The following is a 24,387-nucleotide window of genomic DNA, read 5'->3' as shown; positions in this document are numbered from 1 at the left end:
CCTCCTCCTCCTCCTCCTCCCCTCCCCTCCTCCTCTGACACCCCGCCTCTCTCTCCCTCTCTGTCTCTCTCTGTCTCTCTCCCCCCCTGAGGACAGTTAACGTGTTGTCCTTCTTCTTTCCACATCTGCTGTCAGGGGGGATCACACAGTGTATCGCTGCTCACAGACCGGCTGCAATTTAACTTCATAAGGATGCGCAAAAATCGTGGATTGTCTTTTCTCTCTTGTTGAGGCGGTAGGTCTTCTGTTTTCTGCTACAAGATGTCTCTTCTGCTACTGTACTACTGCCTTTAAAGTTCACACGAGTTTGAATTATTACTGAATTATTGTCGTCTATGGTGCTGAGTGGGGACTGTACCGATAATGACCTCCGTTTATTAAAACCTACAGTATCTCTGTAAAGGCTTTATTTGAGTTGTCAAGAGTGGCTCACTTCATGTGTTGTTCTCCTGTGTTGTGGCTGCGATAGTTAGAGATGTTAATTTGTGGGCAGTTATAGCCTCTTTGGTCGACTTCATGCGGACTGTAGGAGGAAGTTAGAGGAGGAAGTAAAATTATATTTTTATTCGGCTATTTTTAGATAAACTGCAGATGATATAGGCTAAGACTCAAAGTATGCGGCGTGTGATTGAGTCAGCCGGTAATATGTGGTGAGACAAACTGGTTGAGCTTGACGCCTGGAGGAGAAAACAGCTTCTGGTTACCACTTTCAAAATAAAGTGTCATTCATGCTCGTCACAGTAACTTACAATTGGACCAAAGGTGCTATTGCAAAGAAAGTTCAAGCACAGGCAAGTTCACTCTCTTCTTTTCCATAGGAAACGACGTATCCTTTAACATATCTTCATGTAAGTACCATTGCATGCTCTTATTTTCACGTTAGACTCCTCCACTTCCTGTTTGGTGTAGTTCACAGCGCGTCTTGGCGCAGCTGCAGGAGGTGAGGCTTGGAAAGGTGTTTGTGGTTCCTCGTTGTGTTATCTTTCTCGTCAAACCTGTCGGCGATCAAACAGGGTTGCTGTTTGCTCCCAACAAACTTAACGGACTGGAAGGCAAGACATGAAACGCTGTGGTGTGTCACCCAGTTTCGCTGAGATGGTTTGTCAGTCAGTGCCCATGGGAGTTAGAGGAGTCGCTCTTTAATCCGGGACCTTTAACAGCGGCTGTATTGTTTGGCTGAGATAGATGCCGCTGGGCGCATTAGCAGCAGTCAAGCGGATCACGTCGCTTTTGTGTGTGTACACAGCCCGCAGGTGGAGTTCAGCACACACACACACACACACACACACACACACACTCTCCATGCGCCATGTGCTGTTCCTGACCTGCCGAAGACCAGCTGCTCAGCAGGGGTTACTGAGTAAACCTCCAATCTCTTTAATTACCTCCTTCTCGTGTAGATGCTGTAAAGCCAGACTCCACCTCTCATACACTCCTCATGGCTTCAGATTCACCTCAGTGTCTATTTCTTTAAATTAAAGGATGTGGTATAGTTGGTCAGTAAATTGTTAAAATTATATAATATTCCTCTGGTAGTGTGTTTTTGATAGGATACCTGGCATATAAATATTTATGACACCCCCCCCACACACACACACTATATTTTTCAGTATCATTAAGGCTGAAACTTTTATGAAGAGTTTATGAACATTTTCCGTTTCCAATATGAGGATTTGCTGCTTTCCTCATTACTTATTGTAAATATAATAAATGTCAACCTGGACATACTGAGGAGGTTTAATAGTCCAAACAATTAATCGATTAATCATGAAAACAGTTCATTCTTGACCACATATGAAACCACAGTTGAATAAACACTCTCACCAGAAGCTCCATTTAGTAGCTGTTCAGCTTCGGCTCATGTTACATCTTCATCAGCAAATGAGTTTGCCAAGTTATCATGGAACTGTAGATGCTCACTTTATGGATTTCTTGTCCATACTGGCTGAAAAGTGAAGGTTTAAAGTTCAGTCTCAACCTGTGAAACAGCAGTTGAGGAAACCATCTCTCCAAAAGTGTGTATCACATTAATCAACATAATAATCAATGATTAACAGCCCTAAATATAAATATTGATAATGAAAATAATCATTAGTTGCAGCCCTACTAAAGATGCAAATATGTTATAGAATTAATTTAAACAACATCATCTGCTTCTCCCACATATTGAAAAAACATAGGGAGGAAGAGTCAAATGAGCAAAACATTGAGACACAAAGTAAATGACGTTATTACAGTCGTAACAGACTTGTCTTTCAGTCACAAGAACAAAAAATGCCAGCTATTCGACCGTCAGCCAGCAGTACATATTCAAGTTGACACACAGGACAGAGGTGATGACAGTCATAAATAAATCAACAACCAGGCTGTTTTCCATCTCGCTTTAATATACAAAAAATGATCCATAAAATTTGTAAACCTAATTTTTTCTCTTGCTCAGATTTGCTGACTCAGATTGTACTTTAAGTGTCTCATCTAACATTAACATTGTTTAGTGATTGTTGTTGCAGGTAGCGCACTCCTCAATTATACCCCGCACTTTATACTTATACTATACCCAACACCTGCTTGACAGGCCAGTCTGTGTATCTTTATGCACCTTTGTGCAGTGAGAGTGTGTCTGCGTGTGTTCTCCCCCCTCGTGTTTGTTCAGATGGTTGAGGTCTAGCCACCGCGGTGTCGACACCTGGTGAGCAGAGCCGGCCTCAGGCCAGAGGAGGAGGAACTGTGGCTGTCAACTGTCTCTGTATATACCTCCACCAATGCTGAACACATGCACACACACACTCACACACACACACAAACACACGCACACAACCACACACACACGCACACACGCACACACACACACATCAAATAAAAACCTGCGTGTAGAAGTCAGGCGCAGTCAGGCGCCCGAAACAAACTGAGACAGAGTAAGATTGGTTTGCCTCAGATTGTTTTATCTTTTTGCATCATCTCCGTATCAGAGAGAGGCAAGACTGAGCCACACGTTGCAGAAGAGATCGATGACACAGAGGGGAAAAGCAGAGATGTAGCCGGCGTGATGGGAGAGGCTGTCGAGTTAGTGGTAGGAGACTGAAAAAGAGATAGTGAGGAGGAGATGACAAGGCAAAGAAACGATAACATGGACAGATAGAGAGGAGTGTAAGGGGTCCCAAAACAGCTGCTATTTATATTTTCTGCTTTCTGTATCTGACAGACAGTGACAAGACGCTTGTAGACAAGTACACTGATTAGAGAAATGGAGAAGGGGTCACTGAAAGAGGAAAAGTGCCCTGCAGCCAGGAGGAGGAGGAGGGAGTGAAGGCCCGAGATTAAGAGAGAAGAGAAGAGAAGAGAAGAGAAGAGAAGAGAAGAGAAGAGAAGAGAAGAGAAGAGAAGAGGTTTTCCAATGTAGCCATCCCGTCTTTGCTGACGAGCCACATTTCTGCTCTAAGCTGTAGCAGTGATAATTTATAGACCTTTCACTAACATCTCGACTGTGTTATGATTGCACAGTAAACATGGCTCTGCTCGGGCGGACGCACTGTTTAATATAAAACTGAGTAATGATTGCTACATTTACCATCCTTTCTGCATTGTTTCTTTTCCCACTGTATGCTACTAATTCTCTGCTCCAGCGTGTCTTTGGATGTGCTTCCTGTTTGTTTGTTTTTTGCTGGAGGTGTGGGTTATTACAGTACAGGTTTTTTCTGCTCCATTTATCCCAGGACCATAAATGCATGCTGGCTGTTTGGTCCCTAGGAGTCACATGCACATGTTTTGTGACGCACAATGTCTGAATCCTGAGTCAGCTAATTGCATATGTGTCTATTTTTGCAAGTATTTACACAGACTGCTCACATATCTGTGGTTTTGATGATGTCATTGTTCTGTCTTATGTCATTTTACCGATGATAATTCGCGTACCTATTCCTGTGTTCGTGAACGTGTGAGATGCTGGAGTGGGAGAGTGTGTTCGTTGTTTATAGATTGTAAGGAAGTGTTAAGTGTTTCAGTGCGAGCTGCAGAGTCACTGGAGCTAGTAAAGCCATTTAGCAGCCCCTGGAGTAACCCTGGAGACTGCTGTGTTGACGCCACTCTGACTGCTATTACAGACAAGTTTAAGAGGCTGTAAAACATTTGGCTACTTTTTCTCTCTCTCGCTCTCTCTTTCTCTCTCTCTCTTTGGTGTGTGTCTGTGTGTGTGTGTGTGTGTGAGCGTGTGCACTTCTTGTCAGAGGAATTTGAAAAAGTCTGCCAGCTATTGTAACAGCAACAGTAGCTGTTCTTGTGATTAGTATCAGCTGTAGGAGCCAAAGTAATAGTGTCTTAAAACTTAAACAGAGCACATTTTTGTGTTAAGTCTTGTTAACTCACTGTGCGTGTGTGTGTTTGTTTGTTTGTTTGTTTGTTTGTGTGCACACTCATTATTGGTTTAATGCTAGGTAACTGTAAACACAAATGAGTATAGTCAATTTAATGTCTAAGTATTAACATAGTAGCCAACACAGGAACACACACACCAAGTGTGATGAGGGTTAACCTCTTCTTCCATCCTGTTCACTCATCCCTGCTCTCTCTCTCTCTCTCAGACACACACATACACACACAAACACACACACACACACACACACACACACACACACACACACACACACACACACACACACACACACACACACACACACACACCTACATTGTACTTTTTTTAATGAGCTAATAGGGCAGAGCAAGTCCCCCCTGCTGTCCTCACAGTCCCCCTGTCATGAGTGTTTGTTTTGTGTGTCGGAGAGAGAGCGACAGAGAGAGAGAGAGAGAGAGAGAGAGAGAGAGAGAGAGAGCGTGAAAGTGAAAGAGAGTGAGACAAAAAAAGGTGTTAAAGACACAGGCCTCAACATGTCTTATGTCACTTACTTCATGCTGAGCAAAGTGTGATTGTCCATGTAGGGTGTGTGTGTGTGTTTGTTTATGGTTGAATAAAGTCACACCCGGATGTAATTACCATTTTGGCAAAGCTGGAGGTAGTTTTACTTGTTTGTGATGTTGTGATGCTTACTTTTAGCCAGAATAGCAGTGGGGCTCTAGGTTCAGGATCACTTAGTTGGTTGATGAATTGATGTTCAGTCAAACATGAAAAATTGAAAAAATTGGATGGAGTGGAATGAAATTTTGTACAGACACCAGTGGCTCGCCCAGGGTGAATCATGATGACTTTGGTAATGAACTCACTTTAATGACTCATGACAGGATACATTCTTCTTCTTCTTCTTCTTCTTCTTAATAATAATAATAATAATAATAATAATAATAATAACTGATAACCTCAGTTAAGATTCTGAATGTCAGCATATGTATAGATGTTGCATGTTAGCATATTTCTAATGTACTGTATGAATGTTAACATGCTCTGTCTTAGTTCTCTCCGAGTTGCCACGGTAACTGTTAGCTAGCTAGCAACTTACACGCTGATAGTGTGTAAGCAAAGATTGGTTTTGTGTGTGTGTGTGTGTGTGTGTGTGTGTGTGTGTGTGTGTGTGTGTGTGTGTGTGTGTGTGTGTGTGTGTGTGTGTGTGTGAAGTTCTGAAACTAATAAGGGACCGCAGTTCTTTCTGATATTTATCCCCAGATGTCTTTTGTTTTTCCTCTTGGTTCTGTACATTCACATAATTAAATCAAAGTCATAGTAATTTTCATTACTTTTTTGCTTTCAATTGATTTTCTGTGCAGTCATACTGCCTCTAATATTCTCTGTCTTCAGTATGGACACAAATGTAACTTTGGTTTGACATTAATGCTAACATGCAAAAAATACACCCGAAGCTAGAAACTTAAACTGCAGAAATGTGACGTCTGATGCCCAAGAGAGTGGACAAGCTCAGTCTGAGATGTCCCAAAATGATAACTATACATGAATACTATTGTTTTCTGTAACATGGGCTTTCCACTAGCACCGTCCTGAGGGCAAACTTATATTTTTTGCCTTAGTATTGAAATGAATAGGAAAGTTGTCTCTCCATTTTTCCTTCATCCAACCATTTTCTGGTGTTTGATGAACATTACAGTCTCAAGGAGCTACTAGCATGTCTTTTTACTCATGTTTACTTGGTCAGTCATCACTTTTAAAAAAGATTCCTAAAGGGAGTTAAATGTCTTAATTTGTGTTTAGGGTGAAAGGGTGAAAGGTCACTGTCAGACCCACCCCCAACCCCAGTGAACTCACCCCTGTCCCCAAAGCAGACAGGGCTGACTTGCAGTAAGACAGAGTGATGGATGGAGGGTTAACACTAGCCGCTGACACACACACACACACACACACACACACACACACACTGCTTAAACCACACACCCACCCTCCCTGTCATCCCCCTAAACCCTCCTCCTTCTACTCACGCCCCCCACCCCAACCACCACCACCACCGCCACCCTCCCAGGAGTCGGAGCCAAAAGAAGGAAGGATGAAGAATGAAGAGAGAAAAGAAAATGACAGAGAGCACAGTTTGAGAGAGAGAGAGAGAGAGAGAGAGAGGGCAGCTAAGGAGAGAAAATGGAAAGATAAAAAGAGTGACACAGAAGAGAGAAGGTAGGATGGAGAGGGTAGTAGATGGAGAGGGAGGGGAAGGGGAAGGAGGAGGGGGGGTTGGTGGATAGAAACAAGGAGGAGGAGGGGTGGGGGGTGGATAGAAAAGAGGTCACGTGACCACGTAGCAGCTGCAAGGCTGAGAGGGAGAGAGAGAAAGAGTCTCACAGAGGAGCAGAAAGACGACGAGCAGGAGGAGAACAGTGAGTGGGAGGGTGAGTGTGTCTGTTTGCATGTCTGAATTATGTGCACATGCATATGTTAGTATGTGTGTGTTTGCCTTTGTGTGTGTGAATGACATGGATAAATATCAGAGGAAAAGCCTGTAAGAAAAGATTGTAGAAAGAAGGAAGAAAGAAAGCAAGAAACAGAGAGGAGATTATGTGTGTTGGCTTTTGTTAAATAAGCTCCAGTATGCTGAGATAAACGAGAGAGAGAGAGAGAGAGAGAGAGAGAGAGAGAGAGAGAGAGAGAGACGGAAGGAAAGAGAGAGTGAATAGAGCGGACGGAGGGAGGGAGAGAAAGAGTCGATAGAAACTGTCTTATCATCGCTCCCTGGACTGCTGGGCTCAGCAGAGACAGCGATATAGACACACACTCACACAGCGTGTCAGGATCTAAGCTTTTACTCTCTTCATCTTTCCCTTTCTGTCTGTCAGCTTCAATTTCAATTTGCTTTATTGACAAGACATGCAAATATATAAATGAAGCCAAAGAAATAAAGGAAAACGGAGAGTAAAGAAAAGACATTGTGAGTACAACAGAAACAAGATAATAAGAGAAGAACATCTTGTTTACACTATAATCTTCTAATGTATAAGTACAGTCATGTCAGAAACTGCATGCATGTTAATTGTGTACATTATACATGTTATATATGTCACCCTATGCACTTAGATGTAGACTGACACATTATTTGTTATTTTTCTGAGTTGCTTTGCAGTAGCTGGTAACAAACTGAGGAGAGGAAGCTTTTTCATTAGATGGCAGTTTGCACAACCAGGAATAGCTTTTTCAAACTTTGATAACGTTTAGCTCTAATGACTGGTTTTATAGTTTGGGCACAGGCAGAGGAAGTGTGCGTAGGTGGCAGTGGTTACGGATGATTTCATACAGCAAACTCTGTCCATCTCCACTTACTTACATTTACTCTAAGATTAGGTTTTTTTTCATTTGCTCTCCCTTTCCTCACTCTCTCCTTCACATATATTCCTCTCTCACTCTGTCGCTCTACAGCTCCCTCTACATGTTTGGCTCACGTGGGTAAAGATGGCAGGTATCTGCTCTGACATCTTGTAGATATGAGATTTATTACACTTTCGGCTAACAAACTCTGAGATCTGACTTTCCTTTAATCTTTCACTTCCTCGGAATCATCCATGTGATGAGTAGAACATTGAATAATGGTGTTCAATGTGCATATATGAATTTTTCATGAGTGTGTCCAATGCTTTGGCTGTTTGTTTGTTCCTCCTGTGTGTGTGTGTGTGTGTGTATGTATGCTTGAAAGGCAGTTGTTGTGTGTGTGTGTTGTGATCGTAATGAGGTCATTGCTGTAGCAGGCAGGGGGGTTGCTGGCTAATTCCAGCTGTAATTAACATTAGTGGGTCAGTAAGAGGGTAGAGGGTGAAGACAAAGGTTACTCTGACCACATTTGCTCCAAGTGTCTCAGCTGCTCAGTAGATCCATAGGTGTTAGTTGTGCCTGTGGCAGTGACAGAGTGTGTTAATTTGTGTGTGTACATACTTGTTTTTGGTTGGTAGGGTGTAAAAATGCAGTAATACCTAATGATGTTTGTGTGTAGACACGCCCGAGGTCTTAAGATGTGTTGACTAGCTCCCTTGAGGAAATGGACATGTGTGCACTCATGTGTGTGATTTGCTATTAGGGTCACTGCTCTATTTGACACAGCTCTACTCTCTCCATTCTGTTGCTAGTGGAGCTGACCCACACTTATACACTCACTATGATGTCCAGACACAAAGGCAGGAACACGCACACACACACACGCACACACACACACACACACGTGCATTCTCTTTGAGCACTTGTGTATGACAAGTTTGATTCATTCAAGATAAATAAGATGCCAGCTGTGTTCAAAAACTGATGCTTTTTCGTACTGATTCAAAGCAGAAACATAATTTTTAGAAAATAGGAGGTAATCAAATTCATTAGTTGACAAAGGCCTCACACACCTTTGCAAATTGGACTGTCCGTATTTTATTTAGAGATATCAATAACATCTTTCTTCCCGCTCTCCTCAGGTATGAACCATGAGTCCAATAAATCATCATCATTAGGAATGATCTCCACGGCAACTCGCACCACGGCTACTGTCAGTCCCCTTAGCCCACTACCCAATGGGAACGCAGTTGCTCAGTCTACAAACTCGGGATTCGCTGCTGCTCTTCGTAAACTGGCCAAACAGGCTGAGGATCCCAGAGGTGAGCGGTGATCTAACTTCCTTAAAAACCCAGAGCTCCAGTGGCTCCACGCCCTGGAGAGATAACATAGTCACACACACATACACACACAAATACAGAAGACTCCTCTTTGTTGGTCACACCCAAAATCAACCACCTCTACTACCGCTGCCAGGTTTGTTAAAACACAATTAAAGGAATGGTTGAACATTTTAGAAAATACACTTACTCCCTTTCAGTGTTGAGAAAAGAGAATAAGCTTATGCATCTGTCATAACTATAAGTTTTTGATGAGTGAACTTTAGAGATGCAGGGAGATGGATTTTCCTATATTATCTCTGAGCAGAGAAGAACAGACAGAGGCTGGCTGCTTCCCTCTGTTTCCACCTTTTATGCTAGGTTATGCAAACCAGCTCCTGGTCGTAGCTTCAGATGTGCCATACCTTATCAATCTTCTCATCTAACCTTCCTCTATAAAGCAAAATTTTGGACAATTTCTTTAAGATGTGAACAAGGTCTTAATGACTGAAAATTGGACACTCTTTTGCAAAACAGTGCCAGTAGATCACTTCACTGACCAAGGTTGTGTTTTGTGGATTAATGTGAAATGTTTTAGTGCCTGGTAGCTCTTTAGTTGCATGAGCGTCTGTGTGTGTACATGTGTGTATGTGTGTGCCTGTGTCCTCGCTCAGTTCGTTGGTGTCTTAATGAAGGTGTTGGATAAGAGCTGACCCATTCTGACCTCTTCCTCTCTGTCTCTTCCTTCATCCGTTTCCATTCATCTTCTAATAACGAGAATCTAATTACAGCCAATTATAACAAGCTCTCTCTCTCTCTCTCTCTCTCTCTCTCTCTGTCCCCCACTCTCTATCTCCGTCTCTCGCTCTCTCCCTGTAGCTCTTTCTTTTCTCCCACCTTCTCTCCACCTCATTATTTCCTCCTTCGAACCATCTCTGAATGTGTTTGTGTTTCTGTGAGTGTATACTGATTAGTGAGTGTTACAGTAATGGAGTAATGGTGGAGTGAATGTTAAGGACAACACACGTTCTCTCTCTTTATCACATTTAACACCTCCCCCTGCGCTGCGTCACACCCCAGCCTTTTTTTTTTAACACTTTCATTTATGACATCCTTTTTTTATTCTCTATATATCTGTTTTTTTTATTCTTCATCAGTGTGCACACATACATACTTGTCACACTCTTTTATCTTGTACCCTTGTCCTCATCTCTTGTACCTCCTGTATCTTTTTACACTTTTCTTTATTTCCGTCACATTTCACCAGAATACGTTTCATCAAGATGATTGAATCACTTTTTACCTCTTCACAGGCCAGCACACTGACAAAAAGAGCTGATTTTTCTTTTTGTGCACCGTCTGTATTATGTCACAGGGGGATTGTTTGATCCTGAAATCTTTTTAATCTGATAAGCCGTGTGATAGCTGTAGTTTATTCCCGACTCTGCCGCTGTCATTCACCCCCTCTTTGCTTCTCAGGTTCGGCCCTCAGCGGTGAGTCATCTCCAGTCTCTTCCCCAGCCACCAGCCACAACTCGCCAGTCACCACTCCAAAGCGGGGTTCTTTAGGACCCCTTCTGGCTCAGACCAGGGGCCACTGTGGCCCCAGCACCCCTCCAGTAGTCACCATTGCCCCCACCAAGACCAGCAACGGCCTGTGGAGGGCTGACGGACGACAGGTAAGAGATGGTGTTTATCAAACTGTCATAACTGCTGGTGTTCCAGACAAGTTTGAGACAAGACATCTGCTGTTCTCTCTGTGTATCAGTTCTTCCTGTTCCCTCATCTTGCTGGTTTGTATTTTTTTTCTCTCTCTCTCTCTCTCTCTCTCTCTCTCTCTCTCTCTCTCACTCTCTCTCACTCTCTCATGCTCTCTCTGTACAGATAAGTCATCTGTCTCTTTTTGTCTCCCTCATACTTCCTGCTGATGCGTTAAAGAAATGGTCCCAGTGCTTTTCAACATCAGACTGTCAAAACCAGCCATCCCTCTGTCTTTCTTTCCTCCCCCCTTCCCCTCTCTCTTTCTTGTCTTGTTCTTTCTTTTTCATGCTTTTACAACTCTTCTTCTCTCCCTCATCCTCTCGCTAATCAGTCCGTCTTTTTCAGCAACACATGAGGGGTTTGTAAAGAAACACTGGAGGCTGCAGAGACTGGCACCTATTGTGTTCAGCTTCCTGCAGTGTTTGTGTGTGTGTGTGTGTGTGTGTGTGTGTGTGTGTGCGTACTTGACCCTTCACCACAAAAGGCTTAGGATGTGAAGAGGGACCTGTGTATGTGTGTGTCTGTGGATGTGTTTGCTTGTGGGTGTGTGAGTGAATTTAAGCTGGGGCGAAGAACCAGGCCCCTCACACAATGCAGGGGTTAGCCCCCACAGTAGCCACTTCCCCCTGGATCAGAGCTGCCTTTCTCCCCCTTCACAAAGACCACTCTGTGGCTCTGCCTGCCTGGGGCTCCCATTCAGACATTCAGAGAAAGAGGGAGGGAGGGAGGGAGGCAGAAAATGGAGAATAGGATGTTAAGAAAGGAGGGGAGGGAAAGTAAGAATGACCAGGAGAGCGACAGAGAGAGGAGTGAGGGCTCTAAAGATTTGTGTAAAAGATTTGTCCTTTTCTGTATGCAGCTTGTCCTAGACCAGAGAAAGACAGCACGGGATGATTTAAGCTGAAGAAACAGCTTGTGTGTGTTTATTGCTGCATCTGTGAAGGCTGTTGGCTGTCTGTGGGGTCAGAGGTCAAGGAATGTGGTGGCTGCTCTCCAGACCCTTCGTGTGTTGCCTCCCATTCTCATTTTGAAACAGTGTAGATTGCTGAGTGATAGAGCGAGAGCGCAATATGGCTTATCACTGGTTTGAATCTGCTTTCCATGAGTAACACATTCAAAACTATTCAAACATATTCAAAGCACAGATATTTCACTGCAAGTCAAGTGTTGTACAGAGCTAAGGTAGCAGATGGGGTGTTGCTGGGAGAGGTCATTTGTTTGCAGGTTGTCCGTGGTTTGTCCGTCCTGTATTGTTGTCTGTTACTGTAGCAACAACATTTGACACATAAGTGTGCATACATGTATGTCTTCCTCTCATTAACATGCTGTAGTCAAACATTTCCCAGCAGCTTTTTCTTCTTTATCCTGGAAAAATCAACAAAGATTTTCTCCACTTTGTGGTCCTGGCCCCGGTGCCACAGTTAAAGTGTTGATGTCTTTTTGCCATGCTAGCAGTGTGGCTCTGTGATGTCAGGCAGTGTTAGTTTTCTGGTCAGTTGAACAGTCAGTCTGTCCAGACCAAAATATTTCAGCAACTGTTGGATAAATTGTCATTAAATTTCAACAGACATCTTTTGTGTCCAGACCTTGAGTCCTAATTGTGACTTTTGTGATTCTCTGACTTTTCATTCGCGCTGTCATCAGGTCAAGAATGTAATTTCTCTAGTGACGGTTTATGACCAAATACCTGCAAAACTAAAGATATTCACATCAGCCTCAGCTGTGCTTAGTGATGATCAGTAAATATTAATATGCAAACATGCTGAGTTAAGATGAACACTATCGGCTACCTGCTAAACATCAGCATGTTAATATTGTCATTGAAAGTATGTTAGCATGCTGTCATGTAGCATGTAGCTCCAAGCATCATTATCCTTTAGAGCTGCTAGTATGGCTATAGACTGTTAGTCATATTTACATTATCTTTTGGCGTTTTGCCTCTTTAGTAGAAATATTTTAGAGACAGTATAGAATGATGACACATGACATATTAATTAAGCAAACTGGGAGAGATGCTCTTGCTATGGAAACATAATGCATTCACTTCAGAGAAGAATGCTCGCACTGTTTTTCTGAACAAGATTATTATCTCAGTATTCTGAGAAATGTTTTCATGGAAAAAAATTTGTGTTTTTCTGAATAGAAAAGCAGGGCAAATATTTTTTCTCAAGTTGCTACATTATACCTCAGTACCTTGACAATTGTGTCACTACCAACAGTATACTTTTATGCAAGTTTGGGGAAAATTGAAATTTTTTATTATTATTTTTTTTTTTTCCCATCACTGCGTTTGTCATGGTGGTGATATGAGGGTTGGAATTTGACGATAAGAAATCAAGGACCAAATGCAATGTTGTGGCGACCAAATCCTATGAGTGGGAAGCTCTTAGAGAGAGAGAGAGAGAGAGAGAGAGAGAGAGAGTGAAGAAGGAGAGAGCAGTGGGCCAGATATTAGGATCATCTTTCCACTTTGATCTTGACCTGTTATGACATATCAGACCCACTTTTCCACTGTTGAGCTCCTGGGTGCAGCTGGGGGGGAGGGGGGGGGGTTACCCACTCATTTTCATTTCCATTTCCTCTTTTCCTGAAATTTTTTCTGCTCAATTTCAGTCTAACACACACTCAAACCCCACAGATATACATAATAATGTCAGCTCTCACACTGTGTGTCGCCCTTGCTAGGTTGAGCCTGGTGTTCAGGGACTCAGTCGGGAGAGGGTGGGTGCTGAGAACACCCAGCCACAGCAGGATAAGAGGACTCCGCCCATCCCTTCAACTCACCCACTGGTACACCCCTTTGGCCTCACCCCTAGCTCCATCATGCAAGATCCCAGAATACAGAGCCTTAGGTAACACACTCTCATATTTACACTTTTTATTTGATTATAAACCCTCAAACTCCTTCATACACAACACGTCTGAAGCCACACAAAGCATTTTTGGTTCAAATGTATAATATTAGAGCCAATGTGACACATAATACTGTGTCATGTTTCCACAGTTTGCCTGGGCAGATGCACCCTGTGATTCCTTCAGGTGCCGTCCCAGAGGAATACCTGAGAGCACTCCGGCCTTTCGCCACCTCAGATGACCTCCGACTGACCTCTTTACCCCTGAGCCTTGACCCTGCTGCCGCCGCTGCCCATGCTGCGGCTGCTGCTGCTTACTATCATCCTGCCTACCTGCACCACCCTCTGTCTTTACCAAGGTAACAACACCACCTTAAACTCTTCAGTCCCATGAGGCCTTCAAAAACTTGTATAATTTCATGCACACTTTAGTTTAAATTTTAATCAAGCAGGACATTAAGTTTCCATTTAGCCGAAAGTTGCAGCTGTTAAAAATGACATCTCTGGTGGGTCTATCTCTCTCAACAGGGGCATATTATACCATAAGTGAAGTGCTGGAATAAGCAGATACAGTTCATCACTGACAATACATGTGATGTTGTTAAACAGTATGGAACTATGTTTTATCTACCCAGTTTTTGAGGAGGAATTTAAAGGGAATTTTTGGGAACCTACTGTTAAGCTACTCTGCTCTATGTATTTACCAAGGTGACACTACCTATGATACCATTCTCTCACATGACTAAACACAATGACAAAACATAAATTAGACCAACGCATCACCTCACAGCTACCTCTACCACCCTTAGGATTGGTACCCCAAGGATTATTCAGTCACAGAACATGTTAAAACTATTGCCACAGAGACAGCAAGGCGGGGACACATCATTTGAACTGCACAGTTCATACACAGGAAAATCCAAAGTGTCTGTGACAAGACACAAGACACAGAAGCACAAACTACAATCATCAAAGTCATAAATAATCAAAAATAAACAAGTCAATTAAACAATGAAAAAAAGACTTAAGTTTTATTGAAATCTGTTTATTATGCTGTTTGTCCACAGAGGATCAGTTGGTATGTTGTTGTCCATGCTTCTAAAAAAAATCATTCTTCCAGATTTCAAACTACAATACCTCCTTCAATACTTCCATACACTCACATCATCCTTTCACCTTCACTGTGATGCTACCTTTATATACCAAATAATCTTCCACTCCCACATCTGGCCTGTGCAGATATACAGTAGTGTGATTGGGTTGCCTCTGTCTGTCTGTCATAGGATGGAGGAGTCTCTGTGTCTTTCTGCGCTGCGGTCACAGTTCTACTCTGTGCCTGCAGGGGGCACCTTCCCTCCTCTCCACCCCTCTGCCCTCCACCTGCACCTGCCTGGAGGCCGCTACCCCGGAGAACTAAACCACACAGCGCTGGCTGAGAGGTAACACACACACACACACACACACACACACAGATACCTACACACTTTTTTTTCTTCTTTCTTTCTTTCTTTCTTTCTTTCTTTCTTTCTTTCTTTCTCTCTCTCTCTCTCTCTCTCTGCAGGGCTGTGTGATGTCTCTCTGTAGGGTAGGCACTGGTTACTGAGTGTGTGATATTTTTAGCACACACCCCACAGTGCCTCCTATACACTCATCACACACACTGCCCTTCACACACACACACACACACACACACACACACACACACACACACACAGACTGCAGACCATACACATGCATATTTAAGTCACTGCATACATAAACATTCACACATGCACATAAGGAAGTCTTCTTTACTTCCTCTCTCTGTCTCTCCATTTTCTCTAAGTATTTTGTGTTCCTTCCCCAGTTTCACAATACTTATTGTTTCCCTGTGGCATACAGCATGGGGAAATGTTTGTTTTTGAAATGGATGGTATTTATCGTCTGCGTCTGTAATGGCTCTTGCATATCTTGTAGGTTTGTTTGTGTGCTATTGATTGCTGGTGAATGTGTTCTGCTTTGTGCGTGTGTACGCGTGTGTGTGTCCTTTTCCTGTGGATACCTATTAAGTGTTCATCTGCTCTTGCTCAGTCATGCTGTGTATGGATTATTTTCCTCATGGTAAGCGGAGAGTGTGTGTGCATATTTGTGTGTGTTTCTGCGAGTGTGTGTATGTTGGAGCAGAAATGTTTGTGTGAGGTTCACCAGTGTGTGGTTAATATCTGCCTCATGTTGGGTGTTGCATCTCTCACCTTCTCCCCCTGCGTGCGTGTGTGTGTTGTGTGTGTGTGCATCCTTGTCAACCTCCCCCACAGGCTACAGATGGAGAATGAGCTCCGCCAGCGAGAGAGAGAGCAGGAGCGTGAACGAGAGAAAGAAAGGGAGCGCGAGGCAGAGCTGGAACGAGAGAGGGAGAGGGAGAGAGAGAGGGAGGAGGAGAGGGAGAGAGAGCGAGAGCGGGAGAGGGAGCTGGACAGACAGAAGGAGAAGCAGAGGGAGAGACAGCAGCAGATGGTCAGAGCGGCGGAGAGCCACTACCTGGCTGAGCTGCAGGCTCGGAGGGCACCACCGGAGGACAGGGCCAGGCCGGGGGAGAGGCTGACCCCAAACAGACTGGGTACCTACACACAAACATGCACGCATGTATGTGTGCACACATGCAGGCACATACACGACCAGAAACTCACAGTTGAAGAAACTGTTTTTAATTCTGTATGCTAACAAAGTCCCTGGTCTATAGCTGGTTAAAGTAAATAAGGTATACTGACTGTATACTATACAGATAAGAGATTATTACTCACTGAAAATGAAATGAGAATGCCATTCAAGAAGTTTTGATCTTCAGTTGTTAAATTTTTTGAATGGCCAAATATCTTGACATTCACTGGGCAGATTGCCATTAAATTTGGTAAAGGACAATGATTTTCTAGACCACCTGACATTCCTTACGGGCAGCATCATGCCAAATTTCCCAATTTTATACAAGAAATATCACAGTATAATAGGCAGATAGCACATACATGTTCCTTTGAATTTTATTCTCTCCATGAATTTTACTGGTGCTTCAGGCCTGAGGTCGTAAGATCAACTGCGCACAATATCTCATAATCTAATGTAAGGCAGATTGTTTGCATAAATTTGTGGAACACAGTCATGTTTCATGACCTTTACTATAGCAGTTCTGTGTATGAAGAATACTACGCATGAGATGGTTTATCTGGAAGACTAGATGATATACCTTTTGCTTTGTCTTAGATGCTTTTCCTTGTGTCTGATTTGCATATAAAATTAATGCAAATCTGATATAAATGAATAAAGACAAGACAGTGTTCGTGGCGCCGCAGCTGGTCATGTAGAAGCAGTAAATGTGCTTCTTTCACGTCTGTTACTCCTTTCTACAAAGCGATACATTGAAACTTTGTGCATGATACTTCACTTCTCTGTACTTGCACCTATAATATGGCACAGTCCAATCTGTTGGGATTCAATATGGATTACAAATAAATATACAAAGTGTATGCATTGAGATTTAATGAAATGCAGTTTTTTATTTTTAAACAACCTACACAGCTGCATGTACTTATTTTTTTAACCGTCTAGTTAAGATTTTATTGGTGACCCATCAGATTGTCCACCTTGTCAAAACTGCAGTGTAAATTGTGTGATGATATCTGAATAAATCTTTGGATATTAAAGAAAAGTAAAAGTTTTTATGTTTATTTATGTTTCAGATAAACCCAAGGATTCCGAGCATCCAGGTTTCCCACCACCTAAACCTCTGCCCCTGCAGGGTGGCCTTCACTCCTCCAGGGGCTCTATCCCACACCCAGTGCCCAGCCTGGTGCCTTCTCACCTGGGGAAGCATCATGCTGCTGCTGCTGCTGCTGCTGCTGGGGGGGGGATCCATGGAGCTCTGGCAGCTGCCATGATGACTCAAAGGGCCAGCGAGGAGGTCTGGTTGGCACGGCAACGAGGGCAAGGGCAGGAGAGGGAAGGTCCTCTGGAGCTGGGCCTCAGGTCACCGGGGAAAGGGGTGGATCCAAGGAGAGACATCCACAGGTGAGAATGCCAAGTAAACCAGTTCCAGAAAAATGGTTTGTGCTCCTTCTGCAATGTCACTTGGTGTAGGTGGACTGCAAAAGTAGAGAGAAGTGAAGCATTATGCAAAGAAGCTTTAGTGAGTCACTTGTAAGTCACATTGGATAAAAGCATCTGCCAAATGAGTAAAAGTAAATGTAAATCTAAATGGAGTTGTATTTTGCTTTCTATTTTCCTAAACAGAACCAATTCAGTCCATCACAACCCAGGCAGCAAAGATGTACCCACCTGCCTTGGTGCTCCACCTCCTCTTATCTCCCCTAAAGGTCCCCATCATCATCCTCCTGCCACTCCAACTACATTGTGGAACCCAGCTTCCCTTGTTGACACACCTGTAGACTCCCGCAGAAAACTCAATCCTCCTACACCGCCAAGTCGACCGCCTCCGGGACTGACGAGAACTGACAGACCCCCGCTGAGCTGGGGGGAGAAGCTGGAAGAAGGAGGCAGGAGGAGAGAGGCCCCAGAGAGGTACCCCTCACTGAGGGGAGCTAGTTTACAGGAGTCCTGGAATAGGGCTGAGCAGGACAGGGCCATCCAGAGTCTCTACCACCGGCATCACATCAATCACCTCCACCAGAGATCCAGTGTACCTGTGTCTATCCCCAGCAGTGACCTGGGGGCACAGTGCCGGGAAGCCTCTCCATCTCTGGTGAAGGAGCGACAGACTCGGGCCCCTGACAGCACGCTGGTGTATGACGAGGTACTCCAGCAGCACCGTCGCCTGCTCAGCAAACTCGACCTGGAGGAGAAGAGAAGGAGGGAGGCCAGAGAGGGAGGTGAGAAGAATGATGGAGGAGGATAAAAGGGAGGGGATTTGTTAGCAGGAGGGGAAGTGGAAGGCAAAAAGATGACTACAGGAAGTGGTTGCTTGTGGATTTTTTTTTGATGAAGGATAATATCTTGATAATGTCTTGCTCTGCTCTTACCAGGTTATTACTATGACCTGGATGAGTCGTATGATGAAAGTGACGAGGAGGAAGTGAAAGCCCATTTGAGGAGAGTGACAGAACAGCCACCACTCAAACTGGACACGTCTTCTGAGGTGCCAAAATATAGGCTCACATATGCATTCATCACAGGTTTGAGGTTTGAACATTTTTATTTGAGTCATATTCACCTGCCCAAATTCCTCTCTCCAAAGAAAGTGGATTTTCTGCGTGTGTGTGGTCTGACCACGCTGGCTCGTCGCGATGAGCTTCTGGCACAGAAGAGGAGGAAGAGGAGGAGGATGATGAGAGAGCGCAGCCTCTCTCCGCCGGCCGTGCAGGGCAAGAGAAAGGCCTCTTCACCTTCAACACCTACAACTCCCTTAAGTACCCCTTACTCTGCCGAGCAGATGGATTGCACCCCCAAACTGGAGGAGAAAAAAGATTTCCTCCTTATGCTCAACCTCTCCCATGTCAGCCCACAGCAGAGGAGAGGTAATAACCTGTTCGGTATCCACACACATCCTACGTGCTACTCTGCTCTCTGCACAGTTGTTCTGGTGATTCCCTGTGGAAAAATACAACATTCAGTTTCTCTCAGTTTTGCTTTTTACCAAGGATGTAGGAGGGGTGAGGAGAAAATAAAGTTAGGAGAAATCTGGAGGTTGTAGCAGGGTTTTCTACTTTCTCCAGCACACAGTCAAAATACACGATAAGTTAAGAATGTATGAATTCCTTTAAAAAAAAAAGTTATTAAACTAATGCATTTTTAATGAAAAACATAGAGGTCCACATTTTAAAATTTGACAAAATCTTTCAATAGATATTTATTTATTATAAAGCACATGCATATATACATATATACAGTGTTTGCACTATATGTCACTAATACAGTAACTCTGCAACAAACACTACTTTTGCAGACATTTAATTTCTCTAAAGACTGTTTTGCAATGTTGAATGTACTTAAGGCTCATTAGTTCCCAATACAAAACTCAGGCGAAAATCAGATTTTAAAATACTGTTAACAGTGAATATTTTCTGTTGTTTAAATGACACCGGTGCATAATCAGCAGCTCATTTGCACTCCTTTTCAATTTTTCTCTCCTTTTTCTGTCACAGGAAGCATTTTCAGACAAATCAACAGTACAAGAGAATCTAGTTTTCCATAAACTTCAGTGTTCAGGTTTTGGATGATTAGGGGAGATAAAATCTGGGTTAAAATGTGTATAAACCAATCAGCTCTTCTGTAAAATTAGATTTTTTAAGTGACAACTGGTACAAACTGAAACTGATGAGCCTTCATTACGTCTGTATGTGATGGTGTTGCGGTCGCTATTACCCTCAGATCATCCATTTGCTGACCTTTTTCCATCAGTTCCTGGTGCCAGTCAATCCTTTAAGTCCTCCTATTTTCTAATATGAATGACAGGTGTTCTCATTCTGTCTTTTTCTCTGTAGATAAGGAGAGGACAGAGGAGCTGCTGAAGGCCATTCAGAGGAAGACTGTGACGTTAGACACTCTCAGATATAATCCATTACCTCCATGTAGCAGTCCTCCTGCTCCCGCAACTGGTAAGACACACATAGACAGAGGCAACTAAACACACACACACACATACACAGACACACACATTTACGAATAAAGCTGTGAAAAACTTCTTCTAATGGCCAGTGCACATTTGTTTTTAGGTGACTCCTCCTCAGCCCCTCAGCCGTGCCAATCAAATGGACATCTGTACCCAGACTCTCCCAGTCCTTCACCTCCTTACTTACATAAACCGAAGCACCTCCATAACGACACACTCAAACCCTCCGTAGACTCGCAGGTGGCCCACGTTCCTCCACCCTTGGCTTCACATTACGAAAAGGTTGAATTCGTGGAGGCTTGGCCAAACAGGAAGCTCAAGGGCCTCCAGAATGGCATCGTCGTTTCCCCTCAGAAAAAGGAGCCCAATCCGGTGCAGAATGGAAGGAATCGGCCGTGGGAGAGATTCACACCTGAGGCCTTTGCTCAGCACTTCCACCAGGCTGTGCTGAAGTCCACACACAACACACTGCAGAACAAAGGTTAGCCATTTGCTCCCGTGGGTGCATGACCATTAGGTCTGATTATGAATTGTAAAATGACAGTGGTCTGCCATCTAGTGGTGTTTACATGAACTACCCTAAAGTGTTTACTGGTGTGTGTTCAGTATACTGGCTTCTTGTGAAGTGCTGCAAAGATTCACGTTGCCCTTATGTTTCACTCTTTTCTTTTAAGGAGTCTCAAATTGCGTCCCAGAGGCTGGCATGAAGGCTGAGCACTCGCTGCACAACATCTCTCAAGTGAAACATTCAAATATTAACCATGCCCCCCAGCATGCACACATCAACGGCCATCACTTCCATTCTGCGGTAGCCAATCGGGGCACTGCAGCACCACGGGAAAACCTGTCTGATGAGGAGGAGGAAGAATCTGGGCAGGAGGAGGAGGATGAGGAGGAGGAGGAGGAGGAGGAGGAGGCAGAAGAAGCTCCAAGGAAGTGGCAGGGTATTGAATCTATTTTTGAGGCCTACCAGGAATATGTGGATGGTAAGTCAATGTCAAGTCAGTTTTATGTATATAGCCCAAAACTGTATATTTGTCTCAGGGGGATTCAAGGCTGCTCTGACTGACTGCTTCCTCATAAAACATGTAGAGGGTTACAAAGTAGATAATTTAAAGATTTGCTCAAAGAGAAAACAACTTTGAAAATACTTAGACGGGAAATACCTCATTGTTCATTTTTGTTTCATGTGAGGAATTTGTCATCATAAAAATATAAAATGATTAAAAATAAGGCTCAGCTAATACTGGATTTTGGAGATTGAGACCAATATTTATATTTGACACTTAAAAGAACAGATAACAATATGTTAGCCAACATTCACTTTTTAAAATAAATGCATAACATAAACATATCTAGTAAGGAATCCTCTTATTTAAACAAAATATCAATTTAAAGTTGAAATATAATTCTGCCAGCGCTCTCTAGAAGACGCAGTCATGTTGTCACTGTTTCTAAATTATGACAAATGCATATGATTATCCCTCGTTTATGGTTTCTGTGTATTTCTTCCTTCACAGAATGGAGTATAGAGAGGCAGGTTCTTCACAGTCAGTGTAAAAGACTCGAAGCACAGAACTATAATCTGACCAGAACTGCTGAGCAGCTCTCTCTCACTATGGGGGTAAGTATGTGAGACCATATTTGCAGGCCTGCCTCTTTGTTTCTTGCAGATTTGTGTACTTTGATCCGCCCATGTCAGTGTTCCCGTTTTCTGTTTTGCACTCCTCTCTGTAAGTGATGCAACTTTGTGCTGAAAGTCTTGGTTCTGTAATAAAGTGTCATATCCATCCTTCATTTGTCAGGAGCTGGTGAGTCAGAGGCAGAGAGTGAGAGAGGAGAGAGAGAGACTGCAGGCCCAGCTCGAGCACTTCAGGAGGTGTTTGACACTACCTAACATTCACTGGGGCAGGGGGCAAGTCAACGGGCACACACCGAGGTGACCTCTGATGACTCTCTGACAGATATGCCTCTGACAGCTACGGAACAGTAACAAGAACAAGACGGACTGGAGCCAGGCCACTCTCTGCACTTGAAGCACTTGAAGGAGCCGATCCTTGTCTTGTTACCTTTCTGGCCAATCAGTTATGTTACCTGACTGGTTCCAGATTGAATTGATTACCTGCCATGTTTGCCATGGTAACAGCAATCCTCCATGACCATAATCTGGGAATTCCCACTTTCTTTCTTGTTCTGCCAATTGACCGTAACAACATTGTGTAGGTGAAACAGCGTCTGTGTGACGCTAACCACTCCCACTAGTCCCTGAGTTAGCTTTAAGGACACTCCATCATTTAACTCGTATCAATTTCTGCGTAAACTGTATTGATCCACACTAATGACATGTATCACTTAGCACAAATCTGTAGCCTCTCTGGACAGCAATGAGAAGAGACTAAGTGTGCAGAGGTCACTTGGTTAAAACTCAGAGAATTCAAATTGAGTCAAGGAATCAAAGCACACCTCAGGCCTTAAACTCGACAGGATGCACTTGAAATGGAATTTGAGGAAATACTTGACCGTCCTCTGTGTGGTATAATGTTGTAGTGTCTATGAGTACTGTATCTGACAGATGAAGCAGTTTTTGTGCTGGTAATGGTTTTACAGAGGATAGGAAACATCTAAAAGATAATATCTATATAATGGCAAGTGGTATCAATGAAGTTTTTTTGAGGTTTAGTACATTTTCCATTGGTAATGTCACTTGTGATAGACAAAGAATTTTGTATGTTTTATTTTAAGCATTTATTGTTGGAAGCCATATGTTTTGTTGGAACTGCTGCTGGTCAGAATCAAAATGTTTAGAAAATGAAGGATGTTAGGACAGTTGTATTTGAAAATTGTCGTGCAATGTCATAATGTTTGTGGGTGGACAAAGATGAAATGGGGATGGAAGACAACGTGGAAAATCACAGTCATTGTCTCAGATGGTTCATCACAGAGTCTGTGTCCTAAGCCCTTCAGATGCCTATAAATGTCAACAAAACTTGAAGAGAATAAAAGTTGTGATTTGATTTCATTGATTTGAAGGCCTTCTGCAAACTGCTACACATGTTGTTAGATAATTGAGTGAGACTAGACATTCTGTCCAACCTTACAAATGTATTCGCCAACCTGAAAGTGATCTCTTATGGCATTATTTAGAAAAACTAAGTTTAAATTAAGGAAATAGAAAAGCCAAGTTATTATTCACCTCCATTTCAGGACTATATCAGAACATATAAGCAGTGTCTTTTCACTTGATACTCTCAGAGTACTTGAAATTCTGTAACTGTTTATGGGAACATACACATCAGAATGACACTATCCTTCTGTGGATAGCAAATTACACCTTCTGTGGTCTTTGGATGAGATTTATTTTTGTTCAAAGCAGATAAAAAAATGTCACAAATTCATCATTTCTGCCTCTTTGCCTCTGAATATTGGAAATCCCAGGAGCCCTTTCCAACAAGCACAAACTACAATAGCAGCTTCCCCAAATCACCTGCCCTCCCTGCGTCACCTGCTCAGTCTCCTCTACAAACCTGCTGTGAAATTCTGCATATTTGTTTCAATCAGTTGTTATGTAATGTATTATTTGGGCTGTACAATTGCAATGAATTATTTATTAACATATATTGCTGTACATTCTGATGGAAATTTACATTAAAATATTTGTAAAATGTCTTTTTATCTGTGATTGTCACGTGTCCGGGGAGAGATTGAGTTTTCACTTCTGATAAATATTAAACAGTTGCGCAATTTGTGCAGCCAAACTCACAAATATTTAGAACTAAGTCTTCTGATGCATTTGCTCTTCAGTAATCACTAAGCATTTTCTCTAATCCTGAACCCCTCTGAGCTTGGGCTGATGTATGTTGTTAACAAATTTTGAATACACAAAGGTGGTAAATGAAAATTAGCTTATCTACACACTTAGCTACACATTATGTCCTCAGTAATAAAAGTAGCTTAATTTAATAATTGTAATTTTGTGCAGGACATGTGCTCCATCATCATTAAAATAGTTAATGAAGGGGACGGTTAACTTGCCCTATGATGTAATGAACCTCTGCATGAGAAGAGAAGAACCCGATGTAAAATGGCTGCTCCAACAGCACGTTTGGTGAAGTTCAAAGGTCGCTGTCACTCTAATTACTTTGTGTATCAGTTTCATTTTTACTGAATTAACAG

The 24,387-nt window shown here is 43.0% G+C and overlaps 1 protein-coding gene across 6 annotated transcripts in view; it reads left to right on the top strand.

Moving 5' to 3' along the window:
- Nucleotides 1–23,880, top strand: part of LOC139634914 (genetic suppressor element 1-like) — a 37,925-nt gene extending 14,045 nt beyond the window's left edge. Inside the window, exons 1-16 of one of the 6 annotated variants that reach the window (XM_071501680.1) lie at nt 42–235; nt 8,830–9,009; nt 10,486–10,685; nt 13,453–13,619; nt 13,772–13,978; nt 14,903–15,058; nt 15,914–16,215; nt 17,330–17,657; nt 17,880–18,475; nt 18,629–18,741; nt 18,841–19,120; nt 20,087–20,200; nt 20,318–20,695; nt 20,889–21,200; nt 21,735–21,838; nt 22,020–23,880. In XM_071501680.1, the coding sequence (XP_071357781.1) occupies nt 8,832–9,009; nt 10,486–10,685; nt 13,453–13,619; nt 13,772–13,978; nt 14,903–15,058; nt 15,914–16,215; nt 17,330–17,657; nt 17,880–18,475; nt 18,629–18,741; nt 18,841–19,120; nt 20,087–20,200; nt 20,318–20,695; nt 20,889–21,200; nt 21,735–21,838; nt 22,020–22,157 (3,573 nt within the window). In that variant the 5' untranslated portion in view covers nt 42–235; nt 8,830–8,831 and the 3' untranslated portion in view covers nt 22,158–23,880. The other 5 variants (XM_071501708.1, XM_071501661.1, XM_071501689.1 and 2 more) reach the window with 5 other exon arrangements.
- The last annotated feature ends 507 nt before the right edge of the window (nt 23,881–24,387 follow it).

The sequence above is a fragment of the Trachinotus anak genome, unplaced genomic scaffold, assembly GCF_046630095.1.
Source record: "Trachinotus anak isolate AG129_WGS33_773 ecotype Australia unplaced genomic scaffold, CSIRO_AGI_Tana_v1 ptg000002l, whole genome shotgun sequence".
Taxonomy (NCBI): Eukaryota; Metazoa; Chordata; class Actinopteri; order Carangiformes; family Carangidae; genus Trachinotus; species Trachinotus anak.
This window is presented reverse-complemented; position numbering and strand designations above follow the sequence as displayed.